The sequence below is a fragment of the Berghia stephanieae genome, chromosome 1 (genome assembly GCF_034508935.2).
Source record: "Berghia stephanieae isolate SIO BIC M18660-M18661 chromosome 1, UCSD_Bste_1.3, whole genome shotgun sequence".
Taxonomy (NCBI): Eukaryota; Metazoa; Mollusca; class Gastropoda; order Nudibranchia; family Aeolidiidae; genus Berghia; species Berghia stephanieae.
Window position 1 is genome coordinate 118,120,803 of NC_088360.1, and position 15,167 is coordinate 118,135,969.

At 33.3% G+C, this 15,167-nt stretch overlaps 1 protein-coding gene across 5 annotated transcripts in view; it reads right to left on the reverse strand.

The window, feature by feature from the left end:
- Positions 1-15,167, reverse strand: part of LOC144962888 (RB1-inducible coiled-coil protein 1-like) — a 48,581-nt gene that overhangs the window by 18,645 nt on the left and 14,769 nt on the right. For all 5 annotated transcript variants that reach the window (XR_013643540.1, XM_078896254.1, XM_078896255.1 and 2 more), the window contains 10 exons: positions 14,204-14,366; positions 13,071-13,127; positions 12,534-12,710; positions 9,505-9,689; positions 8,909-9,095; positions 8,517-8,598; positions 6,163-6,224; positions 4,572-4,672; positions 2,864-2,969; positions 656-2,353 (listed from right to left, as the gene is read on the reverse strand). Coding sequence is in view for 4 of the 5 variants with exons in the window: in XM_078896254.1 (XP_078752380.1) it covers positions 656-2,353; positions 2,864-2,969; positions 4,572-4,672; positions 6,163-6,224; positions 8,517-8,598; positions 8,909-9,095; positions 9,505-9,689; positions 12,534-12,710; positions 13,071-13,127; positions 14,204-14,366 (2,818 nt within the window). In the remaining variant the exon portion in view is untranslated. The remainder of the gene's footprint in view (positions 1-655; positions 2,354-2,863; positions 2,970-4,571; positions 4,673-6,162; positions 6,225-8,516; positions 8,599-8,908; positions 9,096-9,504; positions 9,690-12,533; positions 12,711-13,070; positions 13,128-14,203; positions 14,367-15,167) is intronic.

Here is a 15,167-nt window from a genome sequence, read left to right on the forward strand (position 1 = left end):
GATGTATTCCTGTTTTGTTTGTTTTTGTTATTCTCTAAAGAAGGGTTTGAGCCTTAAACAGTCCGTGTTTGGTATTTTGTTCTTTTTTGAAGCTGTTAAGTTTAAGAGTTTGTTCTTTATTGCCTTCAGTAGGGGTGTTGAATGAATTTTTGGCAAAAATATTTTTAACTTTTTGAAGAATTTGGAGTTTTCCATTTGACACATTTACTGTAGAGAGGATGTACCAAATATTTCTCTGTTGTCTATCTGGTTTTCTAGTAATGTATTTATGTTTTCATTGTTTTTTGTTGTTGGCCGAAGAAGGGTTTTGAGCCCAAAACGTTCAGTGTGCGGTACTTTGTTCTTTTTTAAAGCTGTTATATTCATTTTTATTAGCAGCTTAGTATCACTTTTATTTTCATTTATCAACTTTTTGACACCCTGAATGCATTTTTAAATTTCTCTATATTTACACAAAGGAGTGAAATGTAAATCTGAGAACCATCAGTATAGAATTATATTTGATACAAAATTCTAAAATGACAAAACGACTTCTCTGAAACAAACTAAACACAAGAATTCAAACAACAACATGTCAGAAATAATGACTTAAGTCTTTTAAAACACCAATCACTTTTAATCTTTTCTGTATTCTAAAACTATCTTGATTACATACCTCCAATTTCTGCACTTGGCTATTGGATTCATCAAGCTTATCCTTCCATTCTTCAATACATTGTAGTTTTATCATCTCATGTTTAGCTGTAAGTTCAGCTATGGCAGAAAGATGACCTTTTTTAATTCCAGATTTCTCTTCCTCAAATGTTTCTTTCAATGCATCAAAATCTCCCAAAAGATTATTCTTGGCATCTTTTTCTTCATTATATCTTTTTTCCCACTCTGCTACGATTTCTTGCATCTCAGATTTGCATTTTTCCAGTTCCAATTCCATTTCCAAAGCATGTTTAGTCTCTGTGTCTTGCAAAGCACAATCAAAATCTCTCTTTTGTTCTGAATATTTTAAAGCAAATGATTCCTCTTGCATGAAAATCCTCTCCTTTAGAGAAGCAATCTCTGATTTCAAATCACTTTTTTCACTTGTGCTTTCTTCTTTAATCCTGTTCAAGTCCTCTTGCAGTATGCAAATTTTAGTTTCTAACGATTCCTTTTCCTGGTCCAAAGCAGACATGGATTTGGTGAAAGATGTCATTTCTTTTTGTACATTGTTTATTGCTGAAGATTTGAATGATTCGAGATCTGAGATATGATCTTTGACTGACATTCTTAGGGTCTCAAAATCTTTTTTCAAGAAAGGCACGACTTGTCCAATTTTATCTATACTCTCTCTCAATTTAATCTTCAGTGTCTTGATATCTTGCTTACTGCAATCTAAATCTCTTTGCAAACTTTCTCTCTGAAGACAAGATTCATTAAGACTATCGTTTAGCTTTGCAATTTCAAGTCCTTTACTCTCTAAATCTAATTTGACTTTCACCAGAGATTCCTCTCTATCTTTGATATCTTCTTGTAGTTTTGATATCATGCAACGATTTTTTTCATGCAATGTTTGTTCTTGCTCCTGGACGATTTGCAAATTTTTCTCTGCATTAGTCAGGGATAATTGAGAGTGATTAAGATCTGAGGTCAATTTCTCTAATTTCTGTTCAAGGTCTTTGACCCTATTATCGACAGTGTTATCTGTCTGACAACAAGCAGACTCCACAATTTTAATATCCAAACCTTCACTTGTAATCCTTTTTTCATCATTCTCTTCAGCTTCTTCAAGGGGCCCGATCAAAGAAAAAAATTCCATTTGTTCAGAATTTTCACCTTTGAGACTTCGCAATTCATTTTGTAAACTCATTATCTCTTCATCTCTCTGCTTCACAAGATCATTGAGTTCTTCAATCGCATTTGACTTTTCTTTGATCTGATTTACCAAATCCTCCTTACTATCAGATTTTACCTGGCCATTACAAGCCTTATCCTCTGTCGAGGCTTCCACCATTGGGGAAGGCATGGAATCTTCAAAATAAAAGTCTGCTGTTGCAAACTCACTAGAAGTATGTGCAGAATTAGAATCTGTCGTATTAACTGGCTTCCCACCAATCATATTATGCTTGGAAGTGCTCTCACTCTCAGACTCATCATTGGTTCCCACACATTTGTTATCTTGAGGTGAAATTGTACTACTCGTTTGTGTTTCTTTACTGCCTTTTGTTCTGGCATCTTCATGACATGATTTATCTGCAATTTTTCTTGTGTCTTTTCTGGCAGTTTCTGAGTATCTGGAAGACATTGCCTCTGGGACAGTGAAAGGAGTGGCAGGACCCTCTGTTGCTGTAACGATGCAAGGTGCTTGACTATGAGTAATCTGGAAGAATTACAAAAAATTATATGAAAGTAAATATCACATTTCAAAAATGTCCTACAACTTAAAAAGATTTCAGGCTAAATAATGTATATCGCTTTTACAAAAATAGGTTGATCAGATTTGTCCATAATTTTTGTTTAATCTTTAATTACTTTATAATTTTTTGGCATTCTATAAAAACGTCATAGAAAATAGTGGACCTTGGAATAATGGTTAAATAAAGAATGACATCTCCTCATATTGACCTGGAACGAACTCGTCTTTATCTGCATGTTTTGTGTGTAACCTGAGTAGGGCCAAAGGCCGAAAGGTTGTTTGCTTTGTATGTTCCCTTGTATATGAGTCACATTCACTCTCTATTTTTCAGTCCATTTTATTGGCTCATTTAGGCACCTCTAGCTTTTAGCTATCATAATACTTTATTCCTTTAAATCAACAGAAAAGAAGGCTGTATAACATTTTATAAACGATAATTTAGGCTCAAATTTCATTTTACAAAATATACATTACCTTGGTGTCAAACTGAGGCAATGTGTGTCCTACATTCAATGAGCTCCTCTCTCTTGGATACACACATAGTAAATCACTTGGAAACTCATCAGAAGAATCAGCCACACTAAATTGGGAGAAAAAAATAATCCAAAAAACAATAAATAAAAGGATATAACGCCTGTTTTGAGACTATCAAACTCAAAATCAGGTAACCAGCACAAAATAATCTGTAATAAATTGTAAAATTTCAGCAATACTAAACAAAAAATGCTCCATACAACCTTTTATACCCAAAATAAACATTCTTGTTGACAGCTACCATTACAAGTTAGTGATCTACGTAGTTATCATTGGTGTGGACATGAGAGGTAGCCTTTATAACTTTAAGAGAAATGTTCTTTCTCTCTCTCAACACTGCTGTAACTTATGACATTTTTTCCACCCTATCACACTCCGACCAAATTGCAGTGAATTCAAATCCATAATATTTCTTTCATTTCCATAAGTCCCTAATCATCATCACCAAATTTCCATAACAATTATGGACAATCCGTAAAAGTAGGCAGGTATGCTAACAAAGCCTTTTGACTAGGAACCATAAAGCTCCTAGCACAGAAGTTTGAGGATTTGTGGATCTGATTTATATTTTACATTGCATTAATGCTCGATGAGTTCAAGAAGAAGAAATTTGTCAGTTTGGACAAGGCAGTAGAGGAGGTAAGTGTCCAAGTCTAATTTGAGTTTTAAAAATTTTGGATTGAGGTCTACAGAGAGGGGGGGGGGGGGGAGAGAGAGAGAGAGAGCAGAGTGCACTTATTAGAGTCAATGCGTTTAATAGGGATAATACAGCAAACCATTTTATTTTTACATTATTTTAGAACAAACATGATTGTAAGCAATATGATAACTAAACAGACACATCAGTCCTATTATGACTCAAATTTTCACACAATCCCCGAAACTCATTCCAATTGATGGAAAAAAATCACTTCAAGATAAAGGTATAATACGATGCTGCTTTTTTTTTTTTTTTTTTTGCAGACACCTTGTGAAAAATCAGAATTTATAGAAAAAGTGTATCGAAGTATTATAAAATATGTCCACCCATTGAATATAAAATATTGCTCTGAAATACTTTGGAAAACATGTAGTGTAGTTCCAGTTTAGAAACTGATTCAGTGGTGATTATAACAAAACTATTTTCTAAAATTCTGTGGGGAAAAAATCTACATCTGAAGAGAAACAAAATATGAATTTAGATTTTTTTAAAATGTCTAATCCAATTATACCTCAATAAGTCGAGGGTATGTGGTAAAGATTCAGTGAATAAAATAAAAATTTCACTTACCCGTAATAATAATTACTCACTGCAATTCGGAAAAAAAAATAATAGACATTTCTAGTTGGCAATTTTTTCATCAAACTCTAGCACATCTCCAATTTACTCACTTTCCATGATAAAAATTCAATGAGAAATAATTGGAGAGAATTTGTAAAAGTCTGGTTGGTTTTACTTCTAATTTTTACACTCCTATCTTTAAAAACTTTATAGCATCGAATTGCAGTGCAAATGTTAAAATTTCTCAATAGAGTTAAATTATATGAAATTCGGACCATGTAAAAAAGGTAAGAAATGTTATAAATTTTATTTACTGGACCTTACCGCATTTGAGGTAGGAGCTATAGATAAAAACACAAAAGAATTTCCTGAGTAATTTTCACCCACCTGAGAGATTCTCCTAATTCTGGCACAGATGATTTTAACCACAATATTTCATCAGATGTGATTTCTGGCAGTTTTGCATCAAGTAATCTAGGCACTTTAGTCTGTTGGAAAGAAGTCAAAAGAATTAAAGTGGAGCATTTCAATATTTATCAATATTGATCTGTCTTCATGAAATGAAATCCTACACAATACGTGAATTTGCTCTTTACATACTCAACTCTATTCTATGCTAAATACAATGTAGAATCAATTCTCCAGCAGCACTTACTTGCTATTCCATCATCTTTAATAATTCTTAATGTCACAAATATAGTATACACTGCGTCATGTTTTTTATTCTCAGTGATAACAGGTTGTATGGACTCAGGCAGTCAGTCATATCCATTGTCATGGTCTGTGTTCACGGGAGCATGGCTATTGTGATATACCCGTCTTTTAAGTATGGATGATAGGGGATTATCACACATTTTATTTGGGTTTTTTTAAACAGTATTTTCCTTAAAATTGAGATTTTAGTTTTTGTTACCAGCTACAACTTTGACACATCTCTTTTATATTGTAGAAAGTCTGACGTTTCTATGTATTTCATTTGTGAGATATGGTTCAGTTTTGTATTGGTTATTTCTATACAAAAGTGTAAGTTTATTATGCAACTATGCTTTTCTAAAAAAATTCTTTTTTTAAAAAACGGCCCAATTACTTATACTATAATTTACATATTTAAAACAAGGAAGTGTTATACTTTTCATTTTTGAATGAATTATATCTTTAACATTTTTGTGTGATGTGTAGCTCTTAGATAAAAAGTGTGAGGCTATTGATAATTGTGTTTTCTTTATTCTTACAGTGTGATGGATCATACATTTGAATCCCATAAAACATTATTAAACAATTTGTGCCACCTCTGTGGCAAGATAAATATTTCTAAGAAACAATCAAAACGTTACCATAAGCCATACCAATGTACATTTTTTTCTGGGCATATTTTGCTGATATATGGGCTGGACATTAACACTGACAAAGAGGACAAGCATTCGCAATTTATTTGTCTGAAATATTCAGCTACAATTAGATCAATTAAACACAGAAAGAGCCCCGAACCTCTCCGAACCTCTCAAATCAGCAAAAGAAACATTTTTAAAGGCATAGGAAATTTGGTGTCACTATGATAAATCAGTGAAATCAAAAGAGTGTTCAAGTTGAGCAAACAAACTCAGTTTAAGTGGTGGATGTATAAAACAAACCTTTTCAATTATATTAAGTGAAATTTTTTTTAATACCCTAAAGTACACCACTTCCTAAGATGTTTTGTAATTAAACTACTGGAGCCTTTGACACAATATTTTACATGTGAAATTGTCAGACTTTTTTGTATACATCTGCAAAAAAAAAGTAATTCTGTAATTTACTCATCAATTGTATAATATTTAATTACAAATAAGTCAAAATGAATAATATGAGAAACCCAGACGAAAAACCTTCATGCTTCACTCTTACTACCACTGCCGTCCGGAATCACTGGACTGTGAACTAAAGTATTGCTGTTTTGATGCTGTGTATAACAAACGTTAATTAATAAAATCAATTTTACCATAATGTTTTGCGGCTTATCTTCAAATCCTTTGAACATGGTATGCAAGAGGAAATGTTCTCCTGAAAAAAATAACAAATAGAAAACCTTCACTTTAACAATTTAATTGTTTGAACAAGTTAGTATCAAAGAGAACCAAATAAAAAATTTCCTTTATTACTTACTGTTGTCAAGACATCTCAATTGCTATATCAACATGCTATATCAACAAGAATAGCAATGTTGTCAGAGACAGGAATTTAGGGGTTAATAATCTTGCCCAGAGAAAAAATTTTTTATAAAATTTCTGAATCTGGGATTTTAGCCACTATAGAAGATAAAAGTAAAATTGGTGAAATCTTGCTTATGAAGTTAAACTATCAATATTGTGAACAGTGGGCTATGTTAGTGTGTGGTGTAATGGATAGTGCGCCTAGATCTAGTACAGACTTGCCAACCAAGCACCACCATATGACTTCATTTTGCATAGTTGGCTAAGAATAGGGCAATCTTTCATATTTTCAACAATAATTTTAAAAAGTTCAGTATCTCGTTTCAAGAACTATAATGCTGGTTTTTGTTTTGTTTTTAAGGGTTTTACGGCGCTTGCAACACATTAAGGTCATATCAGCGCCAGTAAAAAGGAAGAAAACGGGATAGTAAAAAGTTCTAGAATTACAATTAAAGTACAAAAGAAAAGGTAAGACAAAGGGGAACTCGTTCAAATAGGTAACAGATGTAGATTCCAAGAGCACACCGTCAAAGTACTTAGTTTGAGATCACCTAAAAGTCTCATCCAGACACAAGCACAGGTCCCAACTAAGAGGAATACACTCAAATGTTTACCAATCATATAATATAATATGTAAACTAAATATAATACAATGCATAACAGAGAGATGCTTTACAAGGAAAAAAATATTATCTCCCAAAACTATAACTATACATTCGACTGTTTCCCTCCCAGCCAAGGATCAGAATAAAACTAAGTAATCTCATTCCAAGACAATGACAGGAAACAATTGGAAAACGGGTATGGGGGGATAGAAGACACAGCATGTACTTCCCTGCCCACTATGGGAGGTCAGGATCCCCACCCAGAACTATAATGCAATAACTAATTTATAATAAATGCCATGGTTTAAGAGATAAATTGTGAGAAATTGTGCAGGTTGACATTACTACCATTTAACAATACATGATCTGTCCTGCTTTTCAAAATGCATCATTTCTCATCTCTTGGATGAGTTAAAATGAATTTTTTTAAAAATAAAATAAAAAATAAACATTTCAATAGATGAGGCCCTTTGAGCTTTTGTTTCTTTTCTTTTTTCATATAAATAAATGTAAGTTAACTTAAATTTGTATATTTTGGACAAAATTGCTTATTAACCCTCTCGTGTTCAGATTCTTTTTGGGGGAGTAGATAATGAGTTCCCTATATGGCCATGTCAATCATGTAGACATCCTTTGATGATATAAGCCTTCTCTTTGATATCTGCAGTCGCCTTTTCGTTTTCTACGGTCTATCAAAGAGGGTAACAAATTCATTTACCGACTATTTTTCTTGGTGCTAAAATTACAAAGTAATAATTTCGCATCAGAAAAAATAACTCTGAAGTTCCTATCTCTTTATTACAATAAAATTGATACCTTGAATGACAAAATCGACCCACAAATAAGGGAGTTATAAATTATTCATAATATTTTTTAAAGTTTACAACAATTGTCTTCAAAGTCATTTTTCATCACCAAAGTCGTAATTTTTTACCGATTTTTACCAAACAAAGTGCAATGTCAATGATTTTCACCCGCATATAAAATAGGATCCAAATCGCAATTTCTGGAACATATTTTCTTTTCTGTCAACAAATTTATAAAAATCAAAGCTGAAAACACCCTGCGGCAGTGACAGGGCCTGTCATTTCCTTCACAACGATTGGATTTTACTTACTGAGGCCAGTCTTGACTACCCCGCCCATGAATATTATGCCGTTGTCGGTTTTTTGTCGGGTTGAATCTTAAAGAATTAACATTCAAACTGTATTTGATCAGCAGACTAAGGTCTTCACATTGAGTAACTTGGTAGTCTGCCCTTGGGAAAGACAAATTTTTTTTCTGTCCCTACTAAGTGTTCTACCATGGAGAAACTGGTTTACAAGTGCTTAAGAATCTGCCTGTGTAATCAATACACTGAGTGTATGTTACCTGACAGGATAAATAAAATAGGAATAGTTGCTTGAAGTGCATGGCAATAAACTATGGATCAGCACTGTATAAATACTATATTTTACATATAATTTGTGGTCTGAAGTGACAAAGTTTGAAGATGTTTTACAGAGCTCTTTATAAGAATATCAACAAAACTTGATTACCATGTCTTTTTGAGAATGCTTTCCTTCTATGTGTCTCTGCTTCATACAATCGGTTTGCATCGTCCTCCAAGACATCAGCCCACTGAAGACGAAAAATGTTAATAATACAGATAAAATAAGATATTAAACAAAACAATTTCGAACAAAAAAAAAAAAACAGTATCAAACTTTTATTTAGCAGTGAATGTTTATAACAACAAATTTATGAGTGAAAAACACTTTCCCCAAAACATTTTTCTTCTACCTTGAGCAAAGAAATGTATGCTTAACCCATCTTGTAATCTGGGCTCAAATGAAAAATTAAAATGTAGCAAGACAGTCAATCAGAACGGTTCTGATTAAAGAAAAAATAATTTTATGGAAATTGAAATGTGCACCTACATGTCACTTACCTGTGCAAACTTATTGGAGAACTTCTTTCTCCTTGACGTTTCCACCACCAAGTCCGCATAAACTTGAGGCGAGACCTTGATCTGGTTTAAGAGGTCAAGATTGCACTCCAGCACCTTTAAGGTCTTGATGTGAAAAATGAGCTCACTGTCCAGTTTGGCAATATTGGTCTCAACATGCATTACCCATCTGAGAAAAGAATCAAATCACTGTAAACAAATATAAAACGAGCCTCTCCTGTTGGGTTTGACCTCTGACTTATGAAAATACTATAATAATAGGGAGATAATTATTTGTTTTTAGGGGCTTATAGCATTCTCTAAGCCTTAGATCATTTCAGTGCCACGAAAAAAAAAAAAATGATGATAATAGAATAGTCAAAAGATTTAATCAAACTAACAAGAACCTAAGAAAAAAAAAGTAAGACAAAGAGCACACAAATCTATATCTACAGTGTAATACGCATTTCTTGTCTTCTTATTCTTCATTTTCACATTCATTTTCTTTGTACAGTTTTATGTATTCCTCTATAAAATGTTTGTTTCATCAGGGACAAAAAAATATGTATTGTACTGTACATGAGCACATGGTAGCATACCCCAACCGCTGGTGGATATTCCTGGACATTTCTTGCTTGGAGTTCCTGAAATTATTCTGCAAAGCAACAATTCGTTGCTGGCTCTCTAACATCTGAATGAGTTCTTTCTTGTGGGTCTCACATATCTCCGGAAGGACAGTGGATGAATCAGGATAACCCAATTGGGACTGATTGTGCATAATGCTCTGTACAAATTGAAAAAAATATGGATTTTAAAGCAAATGAATTAAATAAGTTTAAACGAAAATTATTTACTTCAACTTATTTTCTTCTTAAATTCTTCTAAACTTAAGAGCTGAAACAGCATGTATTAAAAATAATAAATAATACTACTACTACTAATAATAATAATACTAATAATAATAATACTAATAATAATAATAATAATAATAATAATAATAATAATAATAATAATAATAATAATAATAATAATAACAATAATATAGTATAATAACAAATTAATTTTGGAAACTAAGATTAGCTCTGATTTGGTGACATTCAAAAAACGCCTGAAAACTGGGTTAGGGTTATTTCATCAGACATATGTTATGTAGGCCTAAATTATTGTTTAATGCTTTTATATCAACACTATTTGTTGATGAATTGGATTGTAATTATGATACTTTGCAACTGTTCAGCGCCAACGAGCACTTTATGGATAGTAGGCACAAATAAATAAAGCATTTATATATATAATAATAATAATAATAATAAAGACAATGAAAAATGTTTTTAAAATGGAAATTTGCCTTTCAAAGAGAGGTTCAGTAAAAGATTCCAGACTCAACAGAATCCTGTCTCAAAATATTTCAATAGGGGTTGGGTGATAAACGCTTGACCATATTTATTTAATTTACCTTTCGTTTAATCAACTTTTTCTTTAAATGCATTGCTGGGTACAAAAGTCTTTTTTGATCCTTTCATAGAGAATTGTTTATGATCGACTGATGTTTAATGCAGACATGGACATGAATTTATCATTTAAATTTGATCATGTTGAACATTTTATTATGGTAAACACTTTATTCTGACTTAAGGGGGTGAGCGACACTAAAGGGTCATTTTTTTTTAATTTGATGAAATAGCCTAAACTTCTATGCACAGTCATAATGTATATGTTTGGGAAGGATGATTGCATATAATTGTTTTCATAAAAATGTGCCCGTTGCTATGGAAACGACGCCATATTGGAAAATAAACAACAAATCTTTAAAAATCAAAGGCTTTTTTGTTTATCAACCTATTGCCATAATACTTTGGCCAGAGGTAGAAAAAAGGAAAATAAAGAGGCTCTAGAAGCCCTATTTTTAATTTTTTAATTAGAAACTTTAAAAATTAAGTTCAAAGTTATTACTCAATTATTCCCCTTGAATAAAGTTACATAATTTCAAACTACTCATAAATCCGGCTCCTAGAGTACCCACGTATTTGTATAACACTCATTTGTAGAAAGTTTGAAGAAGATTGGTCGAAAACTGAGGGAGGAGACGAAAATTGCAGTTTTGAGAAAAACGCATTTAAAAGTCAAAGTAAACGAGTTAAGGGAAAAACACTCCGCTCGTTCTCTGATTGAATTGTGACCACATGACATAATCAATAACAAAGTGATTGGTTGTTGAAGATAGAGGAGAGTTTTTACTTTTCATTGATATGTTTTTGCCTTTAGTTAGTTATAAAGACTATTTGATGCTCTTTCATGAAATCAGGCCACTGAAACTAATAATGGGCAGAATTTAACCATATTATGGGTCATAAAATACATTATTTTGAGTCAAAGAAGTTCTCATGCAATTTTTTATGCAGACAAATGGTCACATGACAACATCTAATTTTCAGGGGTGAGAATGACTGGTCACAAAAAAGGAGGACATTTTTCAGCACGTAGATCAAGACCCATACAAAATGTGGTGGTGGCCGTAGTAGTAGTAGTAGTAGTAGTGGTGGTGGTAGGGATGTTGATATGGTGGTGGTTGTTGTAACAGTAGTGGTGGTAGGGATGAGAGGTGTGGTTGTAGTAGTAGTTGTGGTAGGGATGATGATGTGGTGGTAGTTGAAGTAGTAGTAATGGTAGGGATGCTAATCTGGTGATCATTGTAACGGTGGTGCTAGGGATAATGATGTGGTGGTGGTTGTAGAAGTAGTGGTGGTAGGGATAATGATGTGGTGGTGGTTGTAGCAGTAGTGGTGGTAGGGATAATGATGTGGTGGTGGTTGTAGAAGTAGTGGTGCTAGGGATGATGATGTGGTGATAGTTATAGAAATGGTTGTGGTTGTAGTATTGGTGGTTGTAGGGATGATGATGATGTTGATGTGGTGGTGTTTGTAGCAGTAGTGGTGGTAGGGATAATGATGTGGTGGTGGTTGTAGAAGTAGTGGTGGTAGGGATGATGATGTGGTGATAGTTATAGAAATGGTTGTGGTTGTAGGGATGATGATGATGATGATGATGTGGTGGTGGTTGTAGCAGTAGTGGTGGTAGGGATAATGATGTGGTGATAGTTATAGAAAGGGTTGTGGTTGTAGTATTGGTGGTTGTACGGATGATGATGATGGTGTGGTGGTGGTTGTTGCAGTAGTAGTGGTAGGGATAATGATGTGGTGGTGGTTGGAATAGTAGTGGTGGTAGGGAGGTTGATATAGTGGTTGTGGCGAGTGGTTTTTATTCATTTTAAAAAATGAAAAGGAGGAATTGTGATGGGGATAGGCTGAGATAAACCACCATTAAGGCGGAAATCTGCCTTTAGGCGGAAGATTCTCAGCCCTGAATTTTAGCAAACTGGGTCAAAATTCTGCAGGAGGAATTGTGATGGGGATAGGCTGAGATAAACCACCATTAAGGCGGAAATCTGCCTTTAGGCGGAAGATTCTCAGCCCTGAATTTTAGCAAACTGGGTCAAAATTCTGCATTTTTAATGTCGCTTCCCCCCCCCCCCCCCCCCCCCCCTTAATCAATAGTCTGACTTATGCAAGCTGAAGGAAAGGCAGTGAATTATCACTTCTTCACAAATATAAAATCAATGTCTTCTCACCTGCACCATTTCGTTTTGTGATGAGGCAATTCTCTTAGCTTCATTTAGACGTTTTTCAAGTTCCGAGAGACGTTTTTCAATTCCTACCAACTCTTTCATCTGAGTAGGATCTATCCTCACAAGAGACAGTAAATCCTGTATCTGCTTATTGTAGGAGTCAAACATACTCTCATCAAACTGGAAGAGAAAATACAATTACCTGATGTACTCAAAATGTATTTCATCAATAAAAATAGGAAAGCAAATGTAAGCATTTCAGATACATGTAAAAATAAATAGAAACAAAAAGTTGATCTTATCTTTAAATTCTCTATCTCTGTACTCATGTTTTTAATATAACATATTTCTGTACTCATAATTTTAATAAAACATTGCTGAGAACCCAAACAAATGAGACACTAGGTCTCCCGCTAAATTTCATGTTTCAAAAGTGAATATATATTTTATTTTTTTTTTAAACTGGGGAGGTGGGGGAGGGGAGGTAAATTATTGTCAATAGATGAAGATAGGCTGAAACATACTAAATGTCGTCCTCACCATTTGTAATTCGTCTTCACACTTCTGGTGCAAACAGTCTATGCCTTGACTTTGTGCCTATGAATTTTGATTGAGCAAAGAAAAAACCCCCAAAAAACCCCATTAAAATCAAAATCAATCTTGAAAAAGATCAATACAAGGAATATAATGTAGTGCAATGAAATACATACTTTTCTAATTATACAAGTAAAATAAATCATTTAAACCTGCAGTAGCATTAAAAAATATAATGTAAAGGTTTAATATTGCTTCTATTCCATAAGAAGTCTCAAAGATCCTTAATTTCAAGCTTAACAATCGCTTAATTTATGGAGACTTATCAAGAAAGTAGAAGGAAGGAAAAAGCTAAGCTGTAATTCTTATGATAATCATCTGTCTGGCTACATCTCGGTGAAGACTATATTTATTAACATCAAACTCTTCCACTTTTCTCATCTTTTATTCCCGTTTTATTACAAACTCTTTTAGAGACATTACCATAACATTATATTTTGAATCTCAAAGAGTCCTTAAATATGAGAAATCATACTGGTGGGCAAATCTGATATGATTAGGGTCTAATCGCATTACAATTCATTATAGCATAACAACAGTAGTCACATAATAAAGCTTTATATTAAAACAAGGAGAATATATGCTTGTCAATTGGATTCAATAGTCTAATGTCACGTCACCCAGCAACGGCGGCCATTGTGGTTCTAAACAAAGAAAATCTGTACTTTTTATTCTTCATGCTGGCTAGTACTTTTCTTGTGATCAGAATGTGTAAAAGTCAAAACATGATCAGATTTATAATGTTTTTTATCCTCTGGATACGCTTTTTGCTCGTCGGAGAAATATTTCATAAGGGCGTCCGCCATTGTTCCGATAGTTTAGAGCCAGTTACTAAGTTACCATGCGTCATTACGAGGGAAGTGACGTTATGACTGTTGAAGCGTATTGGTCTTATAATATAAAGTTGTTTTCATCTATAATAAAAACTCTTTTATATGATTCTGATTTACATTTGACGGCGGATATTAATATCAATATTGCTTTTCATTCAAGGTTTCAAATGATTCAAACACATAGTCTTATGACGGAAGTTGCATCACACATGTAGATTTAAAATCAAACATTTTGTTCACACTCACTTGACAGCAAATCCACTCCAGTAGAGTTGTTGGGGTTGAATGAAAGGAGCCTCCTAAACTCCTTTCAGTGCTTTTTTGCTTTGAGTCTATTACATCCTCTCTGGAATCCTTCAAAGAGTCCAGCAACGGAATTTGGCTCATCAGACTGAGAACTTCACTAAACCTGAGGTCAGAGTCACAAAGAGAAAATACGTTAAATATGACAATCCAATAATGAAAAGAAAATTTGACCTAAAGATCCATAAAGCCTACAGAGTCAAGGTTCATATCACATTTTATGTAGTTTGAATGGACAGTTGCAATTGCTTGCAAAATTTTTAATAAGATGCAAAGGTATTTTCAACCAGATCAAAAAGACCCAGCTACTCAATCACACCTAAATGACTAAAAGGAAACTATGTGCAATAGTCATCTCTCAATGGCAATTTTCAAGGTGTAATTAATCACCAGCTTCAACCTGCAGACCTGATTTAGAAATAGTTGTAAGTCAAAAATCAAACCTCTAGACCACAGTGAAATACATTCCAAATGGGCGTCAGTACAGTTTACTTATCACAGATAAAAAATTGTTCATTCTAATAAATAAAAAATCTCTTGTATAATAAAAGAATTATTATATAAAAATTTCTCTCTGTAAAAATGTCAATGCAATCTGTAAATAATTTCGCTGTCTCCTCTTTGCCTTTGTAAAATGCTCCATCTTTTTTCAAACATCCAATCCACCCCCCACCCCCCCCCCTATACCCCACACATGCACAGAAATTTCTCATTTCTAATTTTAAGCACATTATTAAAAGTATGACCATTCAATTTACATTCCACTTCTCTTTTTCATTTCAGTTTAAATGAATGCATTTACTTATCTCATACTAGTCCCAGTATATTTTATGAGAGAAAACTATTCGATTATATCTGTCTTTAAATAATAGCTTATGCCAATAACTTTCCACTAGTATTAACTCTA